Source organism: Canis lupus, chromosome 12 (genome assembly GCF_011100685.1).
Source record: "Canis lupus familiaris isolate Mischka breed German Shepherd chromosome 12, alternate assembly UU_Cfam_GSD_1.0, whole genome shotgun sequence".
Classification (NCBI taxonomy): domain Eukaryota; kingdom Metazoa; phylum Chordata; class Mammalia; order Carnivora; family Canidae; genus Canis; species Canis lupus.
In genome coordinates, this window is record NC_049233.1 from 1,897,952 (window position 1) to 1,918,961 (window position 21,010).

Sequence of the window (21,010 nt, forward strand, 5' to 3'; positions counted from 1 at the left end):
TCTCTGGTCTACTTTTTCCCTTCTAGTATATTTTTAAGTTCAGTTAATGAGTTTTTCATCTCTGATTGGTTCTTTTTCTGTTTTCTATCTCTTTGTTGAGGGTTTCACTGAGGTCCTCCCCTCTTTTCTCAAGTCCAGTGATTATCTTTATGGCCATTACTTTAAATTTTCTATTAGGCATTGGGGATCCCTGGGTAGCACCTGCCTTCAGCCCAGGGCGTGGTCCTGGAGTCCCGGGGTCGAGTCCCACGTCAGGCTCCCTGCATGGAGCCTGCTTCTCCCTCTACCTGTGTCTCTGCCTCTCTCTGTGTCTCTCACGAATAAATAAAAACATTTTTTTTCTATCAGGCATTATTTATCTCTGTTTTGTTTAGCTCTCTTGTAATTTAGCCCTGTTCTTTCACTTAGGACATATTCTTCTGTATCCTCATTTTGTTTAATTCCTGTGTCTGTTTCTATGTGTTAGGAAAGTTAGCTACATCTCCTGCCTTCGAAAGTAGCGGCCTTATGAAGAAGAAGAGGTCCTGTTGTATCCTGCAATGCACTGTCTCCTGTTCAGAATCTGATGTATCTGGGTTGTCTCCTATGTGTAGTGTGTGTACCCTACTGTTGTGGGTAAGCCATGTTTGCCTTCAGTCCAATCATCTGCAATGGGTCTCTTAGCCTATTGTGGGCAGAGTTTGTTATCTGTGTTAGTGGGCCAGTCTGGAACTGCCCCAGGCTTGAATTGAATTAGACCAGGTATTATCCAGAGCTATGGCTACACCAAATTCCAGGGAGTGCTCTCTGTATTGTCCCCCAAGAAGCTTTCATTGGTGGGTGGGCCCTACAGTCAGATCAGATGTCCACCTCAGCCCATTGCTGGCTTTGCAGTAGAACTGGTGTGAGTGTGGTTTTCTTTCCTTCTCTCTTAGGCAGGAGTCAGTCTGAGGTGGTGTTGGCTTCTGCTGGGGCTCTTTGCACACTGCCATACTTGTGACACCACTTAGGATGGAGTCTGGCTAAAGGCATGTTGGATAGAATGGGTCCACAGGAGAATACAGGGGTGGGGCATGCAGTGCTAGCAAGGTCCGTGCAGATTTATTGTGGGAGGCTGCAGCTTCCTCAGAAAACTGCTGAAGCTGAGATGGGGCTAGAGGGGTAATATCTGCTGAAAAGTGCAGGGGTGGGTGCACTGTTAGTAAACTAGGTGAGGAGTGTTCAGACTGTGCTGGTTCCCACAGGTATATATATATATATAGGCTGGGGGTGTAGGGGAGGGCATTGGAGCCTGCCAGCCCTTTTATTCTTAGAAAAGTTTCCCAAAGATCCGTGCCCCATCAGCATATACTGTAAGATTACTGAACAGATCTGCCTTCTTTCCCCCATATACTCCAGGTGTTTTTCAGACTGCTGCTTCTCTGCTGTATCTCAGCAGGGCTATTTGTTGTACTGTCTCCTTAAGCAGGGACTCAGTTTCCTATCACCCTCTGGCTTTCCTATCACAGGGTGCCCTACAATTCAATTCTAAAACATTCTTATCACACACATACAAAGAGTTAACTGTGAGGTGATTGACATGTTAATTATCTTGATCTTGGTAATCATTCACAGTCTTGGTCATTAGTCAAAATGTATATGTATATCAAATCATCATATTTTGCACTTTAAATTTTTACAATTATATTTGTCAATTATTTCTCAAAGTTGGGGGAATTTTTTAAATAAAACTCTAATTATGCTTTTTATTTTTTTTATAATTTTTTTTAAATTTTTATTTATTTATGATAGTCACAGACAGAGAAAGAGAGAGAGGCAGAGACACAGGCAGAGGGAGAAGCAGGCTCCATGCACCGGGAGCCTGACGTGGGACTCGATCCCGGGTCTCCAGGATCGCTTTTTATATAATTTTTATAAGATTAAGACTTATACCATAACCTATTATGTTCTTAATTAGGCCCCACACACTTCCCTGTCCTATTCACTCCAGCCCCACAGTGGAGATCAGATTAAATTCTATGGATTTTAGAGATCTTTTTATTATAAAAGCCTTTTGAATATTTTTTTCTATCTTAGTTAAGATAGGAGCTAGGTATTGACTGACTTCGAGGATATATATATATATATATATATATATATATATATATATACTGCTCACTATCTACCAAATCTGACAGGTTTCTGGTCAACAGTTGTTTGCTCATTTTGTAGTCTTTTAAGTTATTGTATTACTTCAGAGCTGTTAATATTGTTAACAATGCTAGTGCTGTACAATTTTGAAGTCTGCCTTCCCAAAGTTCATATTTATGGTAACTTTTAGATGTGTCTTCCTTATTTACCACAACATCTAGGTTGATGTGATCTTTTGCCAAAATTTTAATTATTTTCTCTTACTAGTACAACCTATTTTCTTTGCATAAGTTAGGTTGGGAGTAGTACTCCTATTTGCTTTTTCTACCCATGGTAAGATGATTAAAGTCCATTTGAATTTGTTTAACTTTGTTGTTTCTATTTTCTTACCCCACTTACTTTTATTTTCTACTATTTTTCCATTCCATTAGAAAAATGGTATCCTTTCCAATTATACCCTATCGATTTTGATATCCAGGAGAAATATGGAGATGGCCAGTTCTTCTATTCACTTCCTTTATTATCTAGGCTTCTGATATACTTTGGGGAACTAGGTATAAGGTTTATAAATTTCCTTATGATTTTTCTTCCTCATTTCTTCTGTTTCTGTTTTCTTTACCCAGTTTTAACTCATTTTATTTAAATTCTTTGAATATTTTCTTATTCCTCTTCTCAAGAACATAACTTGATACAATGGTAAATGTTTTCAGCTTAACTTTTCTACAAATCAGTGAAGTTTGGCTTCAAGGTAATTATTAATAATTTAGTAAAATTCTTATCTTGTGCCCCAATGACAATGACAACCTTTAAAGTTAGTAGAAGGCCCATAGGACTATAATAGTCATTGAGTAGTGAAGTTACAAATAAAATAATGTACTTACCAATAGGTGGTGCTGCTTTTGTTGAAATATAAGCATAAACAATTATTTGTTAACTTACTATTGGACAACACATTTTCCTCTTAATCTTTCAACAGTAATCTTATGAAATGATACCCAAGCAGCACAAACACTTTTGCAATCATTATTTTACATCTTTAAATCCTGGCCAAATGGTTCTTTATGGGGTATGTGCCATACTTGGTGTTAAGATCGGAGAAAACTGTGGTGAGATTCTCATTTCATCACCCACTTGCTGTGGTGGCCCCTTTGTGACATCCCTGCTGTGTGAGAAGCTTATGACTAGGACTCTTTATTGAAAGGGAACCCATTACTTTACCCTATTTCCTATTTTTAACTTTGACCAACTTATTCATTTTTTCTTCCTGGCCTCTCAAGTGATCTTTCTCTTTATTCTCAAATGTTGACTCTTTTCTACATAGGTTCCATTCTATATATTTTTTTTGAAAGTAGTTCTTGATTGTTTTGAGGAATATATCCTCTTAGTTACTTAGTACATTTAAGTTTTTCAGCAAACTGTGGGCAATCTCTAAAAATTCTCACTAATGGAAATGAAGACATAATAAGAAATACTAACAAGAGATTTCAAATTTGCCAGAGAAATAAAATTGCCATGGAAATTTTAAAAATCTTCATGCATTTATTTCTCCAGAAACCACTTGTATTGAGAAATAGAAAGACAGATTTATTACCTTAAGGACAGATCTATTACCAGTTCCTAAACCATAATCAGATATGAGACTATAGTTTAATTTGCAGATTACACTAATACACTTCTTTGAATTATTTTAATATCCAATTTCCTTAGAGTACCAAAGCTTCCATAGCATTTATTAAGGCCTATTTAGGAATCACACATTGATTTGCAGTTTGTTTAGAGTTATAAAATTAAAATTTCTTTCTTAATTAGTAAGTTTTTGAGTATGAGAGAAAAGGCAAAGGATATTTAATAAAATTAATTTTAGCAGCATTGGACATAGATGCAAGTGGATTCAGCCAAAGTACACCACAGCCAAAAAGTGAAATGACCTTGGAGTAAAGACATGGAAAAGGAACTTACCACTGGCTCTCCCAACTCTATCTGTAATAAAAGCAATGAATAAATACAAAAATTCTTCAATGTAACTTTTTCCTTGAATACCAAATACATACATTATACTGATTGATTAACATGTGCCCAGGCATTGTTTCAAGTGTTTAACTATTTTAATATCCACAGAAGTCCCATGAGGTGGCTATTATTGTTCTCTTCATTATCCAGTGAAAAAACTGGGGAGAGATAGACATCTCTTAGGCATCTACCTAAAATAAGACATCACTTAAATGGTGGGGCCTGAATTTATATCTAAGCACCAAAACCTCAGAGCCTAAACTTTTATGGTCTTTTCTTTATGTATTGTCTTGATTCTTTAAAGTGTCAGCTTTAAAGTTGGCTGCTTTGGCACTATAATTGGAGACAGCAAAATCTGTTTAAATGTTAATTCTTTGAGTTTCTAATACATGATCCTCCATGATCCTTTTTTTATTTTTTATTTTATTTTTTATTAACTGTCTTAAATATTTTCTGAGGCAGAGAAGATTATTAACTTATTTGCAGTCACTGATCAAATAAGTAGTGATCTGGTATTCCAATCCATGCTTGTTTAACTTCACCTTATATGCCTTGTAGAAGCGAGAGAAGATTTTTTTTTCTGATTATAAAACTAGTGTTCAATAAGTGTCTATAATATTTGAGGCATCATACTAGGTGCTTTCCCCCCTGCCCTCCCAAAGACTATGTCTGTGGGAGGAACTGGGCATGTTATTGCAGTAATTGCACTCATGTTGAAAGAACTCACTAAAGGCACTACAGGATATTGAAAACAAATGCCACATTACCTTTTTTTTTCCTCAGTTTTTCTAAGGAGTTAGGACCTTTTAGGAAGTATGTGCTCTCTCTTTTTAGAAGATAGTCTGCTGTAATAGGAAGATCTGTCTTTATGGAGTCAGCTGGTATAGTGGGAAAGAGAATGGGCAGATGAATGAAAGATTTAAATGTGAAAGTTAAAATGTGGAAGAAAATGAGAGATCATCTTCAAGATCTTGCATGAGGGCAAGGATTTCTTTGAACCCCCAAAGTACAAACCATAATGTGAAAAACTGCCATATGTGAGCACATGCAAATTAAATATTTCTTTTCAACGAGAACATCATACTTAATAGATTAGAGAAAATAGTTTTAAGTCCAAAAGTCACAAAGAATTAATATTAGAATATAGAAGGTGTTATGAGCTGAATGTCTGTGCCCTCCCACCCCCAATTCATACGTAGGAGCTTAAACCTACAATGTGATGCTATTAGGAAGTGGGGAGGTTTAGATAATTAGGTTTAGATAAAATTGTGAGGGTAAAGTTCTCATGATGAAATTAGGATTCTTTAAGAAGATACCTCAGAGAATGGAAGGAGACAATAAGAAGTGGCTATCTACACACCAAGAAAAGAGGGCCCTCATCAAGAATCTGACCATGCTGGCATCATTATCTCAGACTTCTAGTCTGCAAAACCATGAGAAATGTTTGTTGCTTAAGCCACTCAGTATGGTAGTCCATTATAGCAGCCTGAGCTAAGACAGAATGGATGGTTGGTTATAAAGGAACATGAAACAGATAAGAAACCAGTTAGAGAAAGAATGATGAGCTCATGCTCATCATGCTATACGTTAATGGCTAATATTGGCTAATATGGCTAACATATAAAGAAACGTATGAACAACTTATATAAATTAAAGACAAATACCTTTGAAATACCCTAAATAATTTGAAATGATAAATATTTAAATATAATCACCCAATGTTGTGCTTAATTCTGGTTTTGCTTCACAGCTGTAGGATTTTAAATATGTTCTTTGATTTCAGTAAATCTGTTTCCTCATCTGTAAATTCTGTCAGTTAGTATGTGTCTCATAGAATTCTTATGGTTTTAAGAGATACATTTATCTAACGTGCCTGACACTTTAAAAATGTTTGATTTAAGTTGCTTTCCTTTCCATTTTCTCCATTCTCTTTTGATACATACCATTCTCTGCTTCTCAGTGTTCAAATATTTAAACTTTGCTGCCTGGACTGAAATTAAAAACAAAGTTCCCTCAATCTTCTTGTTTACCAGAGAGCCACTCTAATCAATCCCAGGATTTATTCTGCTTTTCCTTTTTTGCCTATGGGCTTTTTATTTTTGAAAAAAAAAATCGGTAACTTTTGAGGAGACTGAATTCATTGGAAATAAAATATTGAGCAGAACATGAGCATCTTGGTGAAAATTGCAAGTTTAGGAGTTTCCCAGACAGATTAGAGAACACCAAAATTGAGAACCAAATAACTTTATAGATCTTGGATACTAGCACTTTATCTGATGTGTCATTTGCAAATATCTTCTCCCATTCTGTGGGTTGTCTTTTAGTTTTGTTGACTGTTTCTTTTGCTGTGCAGAAGCTTATTAAACTCAACAGCAAAGACACAAACAATCCAATCATGAAATGGGCAAAAGACATGAACAGAAATTTCACAGAGGAAGACATAGACGTGGCCAACAAGCACATGAGAAAATGCTCCGCATCCCTTGCCATCCGGGAAATACAAATCAAAACCACAATACCACCTCACACCAGTGAGAATGGGGAAAATTAGCAAGACAGGAAACAACCAGTGTTGGAGAGGATGTGGAGAAAGGAGAACCCTCTTGCACTGTTGGTGGAAATGTGAACTGGTGCAGCCACTCTGGAAAACTGTGTAGAAGTTCCTCAAAGAGTTGAAAATAGAGCTACCATATGACCCAGCAATTGCACTGCTAGGGATTTACCCCAAAGATACAGATGTAGTGAAATGGCAGGACACCTGCACCCCAATGTTTATAGCAGCAATGTCCACAATAGCCAAACTGTGGAAGGAGCCTCGGTGTCCATCGAAAGATGAATGGATGAAGAAGATGTGGTCTATGTATACAATGAAATATTCCTCAGCCATTAGAAACTATAAATACCCATTTGCTTCGACGTGGATGGAACTGGAGGATATTATGCCAAGTGAAGTAAGTCAATCAGAGAAGGACAATCATTATATGGTTTCACTCATATGGAGAAAATAAAAAATAGTGAAAAGGGATTACAAGGGAAAGGAGAGAAAATGAATGTGAAAAATCAGAAAGCGTGACAAAACAAGAGAGACTCCTAACTCTGGGAAACAAACTAGGGGTAGTGGAAGGGGAGGTGGGCGAGGGGTTGGGGTGACTGGGTGACGGGCACTGAGGGGGGCACTTGACGGGATGAGCACTGGGTGTTATACTATATGTTGGCAAATTGAACTCCCATAAAAAAATAAATAAATAAAAAAGAGAACCAAACACCTTACCAGAAAATGGAAATTCATCAAAAAAAGGAAATAGGGAGGAGGGGCACGATGGCGGAAGAGTAGGGTCTCCAAATCACCTGTCTCCACCAAATTACCTAGAAAACCTTCAAATCATCCTGAAAATCTATGAATTCGGCCTGAGATTTAAAGAGAGACCAGCGGGAATGCAACAGTGAGAAGAGTTCGCGCTTCTATCAAGGTAGGAAGACGGGGAAAAAGAAATAAAGGAACAAAAGCCTCCAAGGGGGAGGGGCCCCGCGAGGAGACCGGCTGAGGCCGGGGCAAGTGTCCCCAGGACAGGAGAGCCCCGTCCCGGAGACGCAGGAGCTGCACCAACCTTTCCGGGGGGGAAGGGGCTCGCAGGGAGGTGGAGCAGGACCCAGAAGGGCGAGGATGCCCTCGGGCTCCCCGGGACAGAAACAGAGCAACTGCGCGCCCAGGAGAGTGCGCCGAGCTCCCTAAGGGCTGCAGCGCACGGCGGGACCCGGAGCAGCTCGGGGGGCTCGGGCGGCGGCTCCGCGGAGGGGGCTGCGGGGCGGGAGCAGCTCGGGGGGCTCGGGGGCGGCTCAGCGGAGGGGGCTGTGGGGCGGGGGCAGCTCGGGGGAGCTCGGGGGCGGCTCCACGGAGGGGGCTGCGGGGCGGGAGTAGCTCGGGGGGGCTCGGGGGCGGCTCCGCGGAGGGGGTTGCGCGGCCCGGGAGCGCGAATCCAACACCGCAGGCTCCGGAGCACAGGGCGCCGGGACACAGCCCAGGATCCGGCCTCCCCCCGGGACAGGCAGAGGCCGGGAGGGCCCAGGACAGCGAGGACGCTCCTGCCCCGAGCTGAGCAATCAGCGGCCCCGCCCCGGAGCCTCCAGGCCCTGCAGACGGAGAGCTCCGGAGTTCCTGCGGGGGCTGAATCCAGGTTTCCAGAGCTGGCCCCGCCACTAGGGCTGTTGCTCCTGGGGCCTAACGGGATAAACAACCCCCACTGAGCCCTGCACCAGGCAGGGGCACAGCAGCTCCCCCAACTGCTAACACCTGAAAATCAGCACAGCAGGCGCCTCCCCCAGAAGACCAGCTAGACGGACAACTTCCAGGGGAAGCCAAGGGACTTAAAGTACACAGAATCAGAAGATACTCCCCCGTGGTTTTTTTTTTTTTTTTTTGTTTTGCTTTTTGATTTGTTTCCTTCCCCCACCCCCCTTTTTTCTCCTTTCTTTCTTTTTCTTTCTCTTTTTCTTCTTCTTTTTTTTTTCGTTTTTTTTCTTCCTTTTTTTCTCTTTCTCTTTTCTTTCCTTCTTTCTCTCCTCTCTTTTTCTCCTTTTCCCAATACAACTTGCTTTTGGCCACTCTGCACTGAGCAAAATGACTAGAAGGAAAACCTCACCTCAAAAGAAAGAATCAGAAACAGGCCTCTCTCCCACAGAGTTACAAAATCTGGATTACAATTCAATGTCAGAAAGCCAATTCAGAAGCACTATTATACAGCTACTGGTGGCTCTAGAGAAAAGCATAAAGAACTCAAAAGAGACTTCATGACTGCAGAATTTAGAGCTAATCAGGCAGAAATTAAAAATCAATTGAATGAGATACAATCCAAACTAGAAGTCCTAACGACGAGGGTTAACGAGGTGGAAGAACGAGTGAGTGATATAGAAGACAAGTTGATAGCAAAGAGGGAAACTGAGGAAAAAAGAGACAAACAATTAAAAGACCATGAAGATAGATTAAGGGAAATAAACGACAGCCTGAGGAAGAAAAACCTACGTTTAATTGGTGTTCCCGAGGGTGCCGAAAGGGACAGAGGGCCAGAATATGTATTTGAACAAATTCTAGCTGAAAACTTTCCTAATCTGGGAAGGGAAACAGGCATCCAGATCCAGGAAATAGAGAGATCCCCCCCCTAAAATCAATAAAAACCGTTCAACACCTCGACATTTAATAGTGAAGCTTGCAAATTCCAAAGATTAAAGAGAAGATCCTTAAAGCAGCAAGAGACAAGAAATCCCTGACTTTTATGGGGAGGAGTATTAGGGTAACAGCAGACCTCTCCACAGGGACCTGGCAGGCCAGAAAGGGCTGGCAGGATATATTCAGGGTCCTAAATGAGAAGAACATGCAACCAAGAATACTTTATCCAGCAAGGCTCTCATTCAAAATGGAAGCAGAGATAGAGCTTTCAAGACAGGCAGGAACTGAAAGAATATGTGACCTCCAAACCAGCTCTGCAAGAAATTTTAAGGGGAACTCTTAAAGTTCCCCTTTAAGAAGAAGTTCAGTGGAACATTCCACAAAAACAAGGACTGAATAGTTATCATGATGACACTAAATTCATATCTCTCAATAGTAACTCTGAATGTGAACGGGCTTAATGACCCCATCAAAAGGCGCAGGGTTTCAGACTGGATAAAAAAGCAGGACCCATCTATTTGCTGTCTACTAGAGACTCATTTTAGACAGAAGGACACCTACAGCCTGAAAATAAAAGGTTGGAGAACCATTTACCATTCGAATGGTCCTCAAAAGAAAGCAGGGGTAGCCATCCTTATATCAGATAAACTAAAATTTACCCCAAAGACTGTAGTGAGAGATGAAGAGGGACACTATATCATACTTAAAGGATCTATTCAACAAGAGGACTTAACAATCCTCAATATATATGCCCCGAATGTGGGAGCTGCCAAATATATAAATCAATTATTAACCAAAGTGAAGAAATACTTAGATATTAATACACTTATACTTGGTGACTTCAGTCTAGCTCTTTCTATACTCGATAGGTCTTCTAAGCACAACATCTCCAAAGAAACGAGAGCTTTAAATGATACACTGGACCAGATGGATTTCACAGATATCTACAGAACTTTACATCCAAACTCAACTGAATACACATTCTTCTCAAGTGCACATGGAACTTTCTCCAGAATAGACCACATATTGGGTCACAAATCGGGTCTGAACCGATACGAAAAGATTGGGATCGTCCCCTGCATATTCTCAGACCATAATGCCTTGAAATTAGAACTAAATCCCAACAAGAAGTTTGGAAGGACGTCAAACACGTGGAGGTTAAGGACCATCCTGCTAAAAGATGAAAGGGTCAACCAGGAAATTAAGGAAGAATTACAAAGATTCATGGAAACTAATGAGAATGAAGATACAACCATCCAAAATCTATGGGATGCTGCAAAAGCAGTCCTAAGGGGGAAATACATCGCAATACAAGCATCCATTCAAAAACTGGAAAGAACTCAAATACAAAAGCTAACCTTACACGTAAAGGAGCTAGAGAAAAAACAGCAAATAGATCCTACACCCAAGAGAAGAAGGGAGTTAATAAAGATTCGAGCAGAACTCAACGAAATCGAGACCAGAAGAACTGTGGAACAGATCAACAGAACCAGGAGTTGGTTCTTTGAAAGAATTAACAAGATAGATAAACCATTAGCCAGCCTTATTAAAAAGAAGAGAGAGAAGACTCAAATTAATAAAATCATGAATGAGAAAGGAGAGATCACTACCAACACCAAGGAAATACAAACGATTTTAAAAACATATTATGAACAGCTATACGCCAATAAGTTAGGCAATCTAGGAGAAATGGACGCATTCCTGGAAAGCCACAAACTACCAAAACTGGAACAGGAAGAAATAGAAAACCTGAACAGGCCAATAACCAGGGAGGAAATTGAAGCAGTCATCAAAAACCTCCCAAGACACAAGAGTACAGGGCCAGATGGCTTCCCAGGGGAATTTTATCAAACGTTTATTTATTTTTTTTATTTCTTATTTTTTTATTTTTTTATTTTTTTTTAAATTTTTTATTTATTTATGATAGTCACACACAGACAGAGAGAGAGAGAGGCAGAGACATAGGCAGAGGGAGAAGCAGGCTCCAGGCACCGCGAGCCCGATGTGGGATTTTATCCCGGGTCTCCAGGATCGCCCCCTGGGCCAAAGGCAGGCGCCAAACCGCTGCACCACCCAGGGATCCCTTATCAAACGTTTAAAGAAGAAACCATACCTATTCTCCTAAAGCTGTTTGGAAAGATAGAAAGAGATGGAGTACTTCCAAATTCGTTCTATGAGGCCAGCATCACCTTAATTCCAAAACCAGACAAAGACCCCACCAAAAAGGAGAATTACAGACCAATATCCCTGATGAACATGGATGCCAAAATTCTCAACAAGATACTGGCCAATAGGATCCAACAGTACATTAAGAAAATTATTCACCATGACCAAGTAGGATTTATCCCTGGGACACAAGGCTGGTTCAACACCTGTAAAACAATCAATGTGATTCATCATATCAGCAAGAGAAAAACCAAGAACCATATGATCCTCTCATTAGATGCAGAGAAAGCATTTGACAAAATACAGCATCCATTTCTGATCAAAACTCTTCAGAGTGTAGGGATAGAGGGAACATTCCTCGACATCTTAAAAGCCATCTATGAAAAGCCCACAGCAAATATCATTCTCAATGGGGAAGCACTGGGAGCCTTTCCCCTAAGATCAGGAACAAGACAGGGATGTCCACTCTCACCACTGCTGTTCAACATAGTACTGGAAGTCCTAGCCTCAGCAATCAGACAACAAAAAGACATTAAAGGCATTCAAATTGGCAAAGAAGAAGTCAAACTCTCCCTCTTCGCGGATGACATGATACTCTACATAGAAAACCCAAAAGTCTCCACCCCAAGATTGCTAGAACTCATACAGCAATTTGGTAGCGTGGCAGAATACAAAATCAATGCCCAGAAGTCAGTGGCATTTCTATACACTAACAATGAGACTGAAGAAAGAGAAATTAAGGAGTCAATCCCATTTACAATTGCACCCAAAAGCGTAAGATACCTAGGAATAAACCTAACCAAAAATGTAAAGGATCTATACCCTCAAAACTATAGAACACTTCTGAAAGAAATTGAGGAAGACACAAAGAGTTGGAAAAATATTCCATGCTCATGGATTGGCAGAATTAATATTGTGAAAATGTCAAGGTTACCCAGGGCAATTTACACATTTAATGCAATCCCTATCAAAATACCATGGACTTTCTTCAGAGAGTTAGAACAAATTATTTTAAGATTTGTGTGGAATCAGAAAAGACCCCGAATAGCCAGGGGAATTTTAAAAAAGAAAACCATATCTGGGGGCATCAGAATGCCAGATTTCAGGTTGTACTACAAAGCTGTGGTCATCAAGACAGTGTGGTACTGGCACAAAAACAGACACATAGATCAGTGGAACAGAATAGAGAATCCAGAAGTGGACCCTGAACTCTATGGGCAACTAATATTCGATAAAGGAGGAAAGACTATCCATTGGAAGAAAGACAGTCTCTTCAATAAATGGTCCTGGGAAAATTGGACATCCACATGCAGAAGAATGAAACTAGACCACTCTCTTTCACCATACACAAAGATAAACTCAAAATGGATGAAAGATCTAAATGTGAGACAAGATTCCATCAAAATCCTAGAGAAGAACACAGGCAACACCCTTTTTGAACTCGGCCACAGTAACTTCTTGCAAGATACATCCACGAAGGCAAAAGAAACAAAAGCAAAAATGAACTATTGGGACTTCATCAAGATAAGAAGCTTTTGCACAGCAAAGGATACAGTCAACAAAACTCAAAGACAACCTACAGAATGGGAGAAATATTTGCAAATGACATATCAGATAAAGGGCTAGTTTCCAAGATCTATAAAGAACTTATTAAACTCGGGATCCCTGGGTGGCGCAGCGGTTTAGCGCCTGCCTCTGGCCCAGGGCACGATCCTGGAGACCTGGGATCGAATCCCACGTCGGGCTCCTGGTGCATGGAGCCTGCTTCTCCCTCTGCCTGTGTCTCTGCCTCTCTCTCTCTCTGTGTGTGACTATCATAAATAAATAAAAAATTAAAAAAAAAAGAACTTATTAAACTCAACACCAAAGAAACAAACAATCCAATCATGAAATGGGCAAAAGACATGAACAGAAATCTCACAGAGGAAGACATAGACATGGCCAACATGCACATGAGAAAATGCTCTGCATCACTTGCCATCAGGGAAATACAAATCAAAACCACAATGAGATACCACCTCACACCAGTGAGAATGGGGAAAATTAACAAGGCAGGAAACAACAAATGTTGGAGAGGATGCGGAGAAAAGGGAACCCTCTTACACTGTTGGTGGGAATGTGAACTGGTGCAGCCACTCTGGAAAACTGTGTGGAGGTTCCTCAAACAGTTAAAAATATACCTGCCCTACGACCCAGCAATTGCACTGTTGGGGATTTACCCCAAAGATACAGATCCAGTGAAACGCCGGGGCCCCTGCACCCCGATGTTCATAGCAGCAATGTCCACAATAGCCAAACTGTGGAAGGAGCCTCGGAGTCCATCGAAAGATGAATGGATAAAGAAGATGTGGTTTATGTATACAATGGAATATTACTCAGCTATTAGAAACTACAAATACCCACCATGTGCTTCAACGTGGAAGGAACTGGAGGGTATTATGCTGAGTGAAATAAGTCAATCGGAGAAGGACAAACATTATATGGTCTCATTCATTTGGGGAATATAAAAAATAGTGAAAGGGAATAAAGGGGAAAGGAGAGAAAATGAGTGGGAAATATCAGAAAGGGAGACAGAACATGAGAGACTCCTAACTCTGGGAAACGAACTAGGGGTGGTGGGAGGGGAGGTGGGCGGGGGGGTTGGGGTGACTGGGTGATGGGCCCTGAGGGGGGCACTTGATGGGATGAGCCCTGGGTGTTATTCTGTGTGTTGGCCAATTGAACACCAATAAAAAATAAATTTATAAATAAACAAATAAATAAAATAAAGACTGCTTGACTCTGCCCACACCTTTAGCATCCACAGTGTTGAAATTCCTTGGAGGTCTAGTTAGTGTAATCAACCACTTGGGCCTATGAAGAATGATGCACAACTGTCAGGGCTACCCCTAGTGAGTCACCTCTAAGTTTATTTATTTTATTTTATTTTTGATACACATAATACAATTTTATTTAGCCACAGACATCACTTTTACACATTAAGATGAATTTATTTATTAACATAACCTGAAGATATAACAGTATAGCATATAAAAACAAACAAAAGTACATAAACTTTGTTATACTTTGTAATTAATGTCTCACTATTCTATTTTATTTTATTTTTTTTTAATTTTTTTTAATTTATTTATTTATGATAGTCACACAGGGAGAATGAGAGGCAGAGACATAGGCAGAGGGAGAAGCAGGCTCCAAGCACCGGGAGCCTGACATGGGATTCGATCCTGGGTCTCCAGGATCGCGCCCTGGGCCAAAGGCAGGCGCCAAACCGCTGCGCCACCCAGGGATCCCTCACTATTCTATTTTAGATAATATCTAGGTATATAAGAACTATCTTTTAATTAGCTCAGTTTGATAGTTTTCTGAAGTTTTAATTCATCTAAAGATGTTGGAAATTATGTCCAGACTGGTTCAATATAAAATATAATTACTGTTTTTATTTATTTATTTATTTATTTATTTATTTATTTATTTATTTATTTATTGGTGTTCAATTTACCAACATACAGAATAACCCCCAGTGCCCGTCACCCAATCACTCCCACCCCCCACCCTCCTCCCCTTCTACCACCCCTAGTTCGTTTCCCAGAGTTAGCAGTCTTTACATTATGTCTCCCTTTCTGATATTTCCCACACATTTCTTCTCCCTTCCCTTATATTCCCTTTCACTATTATTTATATTCCCCACACGAATGAGAACATATAATGTTTGTCCTTCTCCGACTGACTTACTTCACTCAGCATAATACCCTCCAGTTCCATCCACGTTGAAGCAAATGGTAGGTATTTGTCATTTCTAATAGCTGAGGAATATTCCATTATATACATAAACCACATCTTCTTTATCCACTCATCTTTCGATGGACACCGAGGCTCCTTCCACAGTTTGGCTATTGTGGCCATTGCTGCTATAAACATTGGGTGCAGGTGTCCCGGCGTTTCATTGCATCTGTATCTTTGGGGTAAATTCAGTACAGATCTACACCAATCTAACCAGTTGAAAATTGATCTCAGATATACAGAGTTTAACAGTTTTACACTTCATCCTCTGTATTCTGATTTGTTATCCAAAAGTTGGTAAGTATACTAAGCATGAACAGAATATTTAATATCAAATGCATGTTTTATTAATTCTATCCCCCACATGCCACTGAAAGATCAAAGGTACAATTTGGCTGACAAGCATATTAGGACATAAGAAAGAAAAAAAAAACTTCAAAAATTACTCTATCCCAGTTTCCTCTCAGTTATTAACTATCATGTTACAAATATTTCAATCTTTAATCATGAAAATTAAGATGATTTGGACTGCAGTAGAAGAAATTACAGATTTGCAATAAGGAGGACAAGCCATTAAGAGAGAACAACATATAGGAGTTTGATACATAATGAAAAATGTATGGAACTTCGAAATAAAAATGGTGGGTTAACACATGTACCTACTTGAACTCTTTCTGTAAGTGTTCTAAAATAACAATGAAGGAATTTTAAAAAAATGTTTGAGCTTACAAAGCTTAAAAAGAATTAGAGAAGATTACAAACCTTGGGAGGAGTGGCTATTTAGCAGATAAATTAAGGAAGGCTGAATCCTAAATGGAGAAAGTCAAGAAGCAACCTACTTTCACTACAGATTCCCCACCATCCTCAAAAAAGTTTCAGGATTTGGCAGCAGCATCATTAAATAGGATGAATACTTGGTAGTGGAATTGCCATGTCAAGTACAGGAATATCTACAGCTTCACTAGGTAATGTCAAAATGATTTCCAAAGTGGTTTTACTGATAACTGTTATATTGGGCAATATCTCCTTTGATTTTTTTAGTTGAGTTCTTTTCTTTTGTATTGTTATAGTATCAAGGCATGGTATTATGAGGTAATCTAATCTCTGAGTCAGAGAATGTTAGGGACTTACTCTCCTTTTCTGGGCTTTGCTGTGTCATTGTCTGCGGACTAAATAAAAGTTAGGAACTATATGATTGCAAAATGTTTCTTCCACTTCCTCTGTATTTTCTATTTCTCCAAGTAAAAGCATAGAAGTCTCTTTCCTTTGGTCTTCTTACAGTAGCTACACTGTGGTGAGCATAGCATAATATATAGACATACTGAACCATTATGTTTTACACCTGAAAATAATGTGTCAACTATACTCAAAAAAATTTTAAAGGTATTAGGGCAGCCCTGGTGGCTCAGCGATTTAGCGCTGCCTTCAGCCCAGGGCCAGATCCCAGACACCTGGGATTGAGTCTCACATCAGGCTCCGTGCATGGAGCCTGCTTCTCCCTCTGCCTGTGTCTCTGCCTCTCTCTCTTTGTGTCTCTCATGAATAAATAAATAAAATCTTAAAAAAATTAAAGGTATTAAATGGAAAAGTGAAGAAACCAGAAGAAGTGAAAACTTGAAATTAATTTTCATCATAAGGTAAAGGGTGCAAATAACCTGGTCATGGTCTAGTTTAAGTAGCATCATTTGAAACAAGACCTTAGGACAAGATTAAAATTAGACATTTTTCATTCTTCCCAACATGGTGATCAGAAGAAGGAGACACTGGAAGACCTTCTGTTTCTATGACTTTGGGAATGCTTCTTTGTTTCTGACAGACTTGGAACCAAAAGTACCTGAACCATTTTTTCATGTACACGATGCCCATTGTTGATAAATCTGATATGCTTTTGGGCGAATGGCCTAAGCTTTCTCAGTGTTCTGAAATGTTTCCTTTTTTCTTGAAGGAATCATAATTTCTCATAGTATGACAGTCTTCTAAGTTTATAAGTGGAACTTTTGAAGTTGGCCTTTTAAAAATTTAGTCTAGACTATATGACAATTTTTAGCTGTTTATCCTCAATTATCATAAAATCTAATCTCATGTAATCTCTTACTTTTAAAAATACTTTTTTTTTATTGATACAGCTTCTTTTGTTAGTATGAATTGGGTCAATAGTAATTCTAATTCTATTAAGTTAGTAATAGTCAATAGTATTGGGTCAATAGTAATTCTTCTATACAGTATAGTATCTTGATATTTGATTTTTTTGCACTTTGTTGTTTTGGTTTCCCACATTATTTATCTTTTACTTTTTAGGATTTCTCTTCCCATTCTATTTGTAATATTATTCCTAATTGATTATATTCTTTTAATTTTGATACCTTAGAAGAAATATAAGCATAGTCAATTCTTTTAATTTCTTTAATTGTTCAGACTTCTAACTAAATTTTTGGATCCTGTGTGTATGATTTAGAAGATTCATAGAGGCATTTGTTAAAAATTGTCCCTCTTCCTTGTATTTTTCTTTTCTTTTTTCCCCCCTTAGTTCCAACTTATTTATTTTGCTAGTTAAGGACATTCTTCTTTGTTAATGGCAAGTCAGCTGACTTGATCGAATGATAGTGCACTTCTATGTTTATTCTTTCTATAAATCCTTTGGGTTTAGTTTCAAGATAATTGAATTGAATTGATAAATAATTCAGTAACACAGTAAAATTCTTGGCTTTTCCTCCAGTGAAAAACAATGATAATAGAACTTAATTATAGTCCTGTGCATGTAGCAACATACTATTGCAGTTGACTTATAAACAAGATACTGTACTTACAAGGAGGTGGTGGAGCTTTTGCTAAAATAAAAACAATTATTATTATTATTATCATCATCATCATCCTAGCTGTTAAGTATACAACATATTTCTCTTATAAATATCCCTTGGGGTGTCCAAAAAATAACACTAAAAAAACACATACACTTCTACATAGTTAGTTTGATGCTATGATTCCTAGCAAGCTGGTCCTTTAGGAGGCATGTGAGATACAGTCTTAGGACTGGAGAGAACCTAAATTCATAGTTTTTTATTTTTTTATTTTTTATTTATTTTTTATTTTTATTTTTTTTAAATTCATAGTTTTTTAGACTGAGTGGATCATAGTTTACTCACTCATCTGCTATGGGTCTATAAAATCCATGCTAACTGAAAAATTTTTCTTAGAACTCTACATTAAAAAGTAACTCATTCTTTTGTGCATTCCTTATATATTAAAATCCTTGCATAGCCCAGAATTTAATACATAAGTATTATAAATGAGTTCATCCTTTTTACAAAGAAGTTGATTCTTTTCCTTTAGCCTCTCAAGTATCTCTAGAGCCTGCAAGACTCAGAAACTCTGCTTCTTTCCTTTTCAGTCTTCCTCAATTTTTTTCACTTCCACCTCTCTCCCTCATCTTATTTCTCAGCTACCCTTCATTTATTTGATTAAGAATGTATGACTAATCTTATAGACTTTTGTACTACTTAAAAGATTTTTGTTCATTAGTTTATTTTTCTGGTTTAAAATCTCATCAGAGAAAGTCTTTTTAATTAGCTTGGGGAGAAATGGAAAAAATATCAGAATCTACAGAAACTATTTTTTTGAACTATAGGAATGTTAATTGCAGCATTATTTATAATAGCCAAGATGTGGAAGCAACCTACGTGCCGTAGATGGGTGAGTGAATAAAGATGTAGTGTAGGCAGGAGAGGAAGGTGGTGACAGACTAGGAGGACCCCAGGCTCATCTTGTCCCACAAATACAACTAGATAACTATCAAATCATCCTAATTAATCCTGAGAAATCAACCTGAAGACTGATAGAACAAACCCCACAACTAAAGGGAGAGAAGAGGCCACATCAAAGAACATAGGAAATGCTGAGATATGTTTTAGAGGAGAAATAGATCCTAGATGCTATGGAAAGGAAGAAGCTGTGGTCTGGAGAAGGATGAGAGAGGAGCATGTAGGAGAGCACATAAGGAGAGCACCTCCCCAAATCCCTTGGGTTGGAAAACAAGAGGGGCTGAATTTCATGAGTTCTTGCAACCAACAAGGCTTAAAATCTGGAGTTTTAAAGATCAGTGGGCTTGGTTGGGATGGAGCCAGAGGGTACTACTGTGCTCTTCCTGGAAAGAAGGAAGGCAAACAACCTGGGGACAGACAGCATGGAAACAGTGATCTGAAAAATGCCTGGAGGGAATACAGAGGGGAGATTATTGACTATTTCAAGAGGACTTTCCAAGGGCAAAGGAGCTGGCTGGTGCCATTCCCTTCTCCTGATCCTCAGCATAAACACAGAGCCACTTATGGGAGGAAGCATCAACACTGGCTGCCTAACTTGCTCATACCAAGTTCCACACACCTGAGCTCTGGCAGGACTGCCCTTCTGAGTTAGTCAAGTCTGCCTCAGACCCATTGTGGCAGACCCCTCCCATAGAAGATCAGTACAAACTCCTGCCCACACCATGTGTCCCTACCAGAGTTCAAAAGGGACTCAGTTCTGGTGGAATTGGTGTCAGGTTTCGTTATTTCATAAGCAGACCAGAACGCACCTAGTTAAAACTTACCACGTTCAAGTGAGGGAACAAACACTGTTCACAGCAGGTAAGGAGAGCCTCTGTAGATGGCTGACCTGAAAGATAGAGCAGCCAACATACAAAAGCAGGACACACACAGCACACACCAGAGACATTAGCTGAAGCAACAAGGCCCTGGACACTACATGACTTCTTCTTAATAAGACCAATGCTTTCAGTAGCAAGATACATAAGTGGCTTTTGTAACACAAAGACTTAGACAAAATGCCAAGACAGAAGAATTTATCCTAAATAAAAGAACAAGGTAAGGCCATGGCCAGAGATCTAAGCAAAACTGATATAAGTAACATGTCTGAAGGAGAATTTAAAGTAATAGTCATAAAGATGCTTACTGGGCTTGAGAAAAGAATAGAATACATCAGGGAGACTTGTAACACAGAGATGAAAGAGTAAAAAAAATCAGAGATGAATACTGCAATACATGAGACTAGAAACAGGCATGATGCAATTCACAGAAGGATAGTAGAAAAAGGAGAATGCATTAGTGACCTAGAAGACAAAATAATGGGAAACAAGGAAGCTGAATGAAGGAAAGGAAGAAGAATTATGCAAAATGAGGTTAGATTTAGGGAGTTCAATGACTCCATCAAATGTAATAACTTTTGTATCTTAGGAGTCTTGGAAGAAGAAAAAGAAAAGAGTGCAGAAGTTTTATTTCAAAAAATAATAGAAAATTTCCCCTAATTTGGGGAAGGAAATAGACATCCAGATCCAGGAGGCACAGAGAACTCCTATCAAAATCAACAAAGCAGGACCAATTCCAGGACATATTTTAATTAAATTTGACAATATAGTGATAAAGAAAAAAATCTTAAAAGCAGCAAGACAAAATAAGTTCTTAGCTTACAAGGAGAAACCCATGAGGCTAGCTAGAGATTTCTTTTTTTTTTTTTTTTTTTATGTTTAATTTTTTTTTTTATTGGTGTTCAATTTACTAACATACAGAATAACACCCAGTGCCCGTCACCCATTCACTCCCACCCCCCGCCCTCCTCCCCTTCTACCACCCCTAGTTCGTTTCCCAGAGTTAGCAGTCTTTACGTTCTGTCTCCCTTTCTGATATTTCCCACACATTTCTTCTCCCTTCCCTTTCACTATTATTTATATTCCCCAAATGAATGAGAACATATAATGTTTGTCCTTCTCCAACTGACTTACTTCACTCAGCA

General features: G+C 39.0%; 1 protein-coding gene across 24 annotated transcripts in view; it reads right to left on the bottom strand.

Annotated features, from left to right (window-relative positions):
- Nucleotides 1-21,010, bottom strand: part of TSBP1 (testis expressed basic protein 1) — a 199,985-nt gene that overhangs the window by 25,054 nt on the left and 153,921 nt on the right. For 21 of the 24 annotated variants that reach the window (XM_038553671.1, XM_038553668.1, XM_038553664.1 and 18 more), the window contains 4 exons: nucleotides 18,037-18,057; nucleotides 4,887-4,997; nucleotides 4,069-4,089; nucleotides 2,991-3,005 (listed from right to left, as the gene is read on the bottom strand). In XM_038553671.1, coding sequence (XP_038409599.1) covers nucleotides 2,991-3,005; nucleotides 4,069-4,089; nucleotides 4,887-4,997; nucleotides 18,037-18,057 — 168 coding nt within the window. The remainder of the gene's footprint in view (nucleotides 1-2,990; nucleotides 3,006-4,068; nucleotides 4,090-4,886; nucleotides 4,998-18,036; nucleotides 18,058-21,010) is intronic. The other 3 variants (XM_038553655.1, XM_038553677.1, XM_038553676.1) reach the window with 3 other exon arrangements.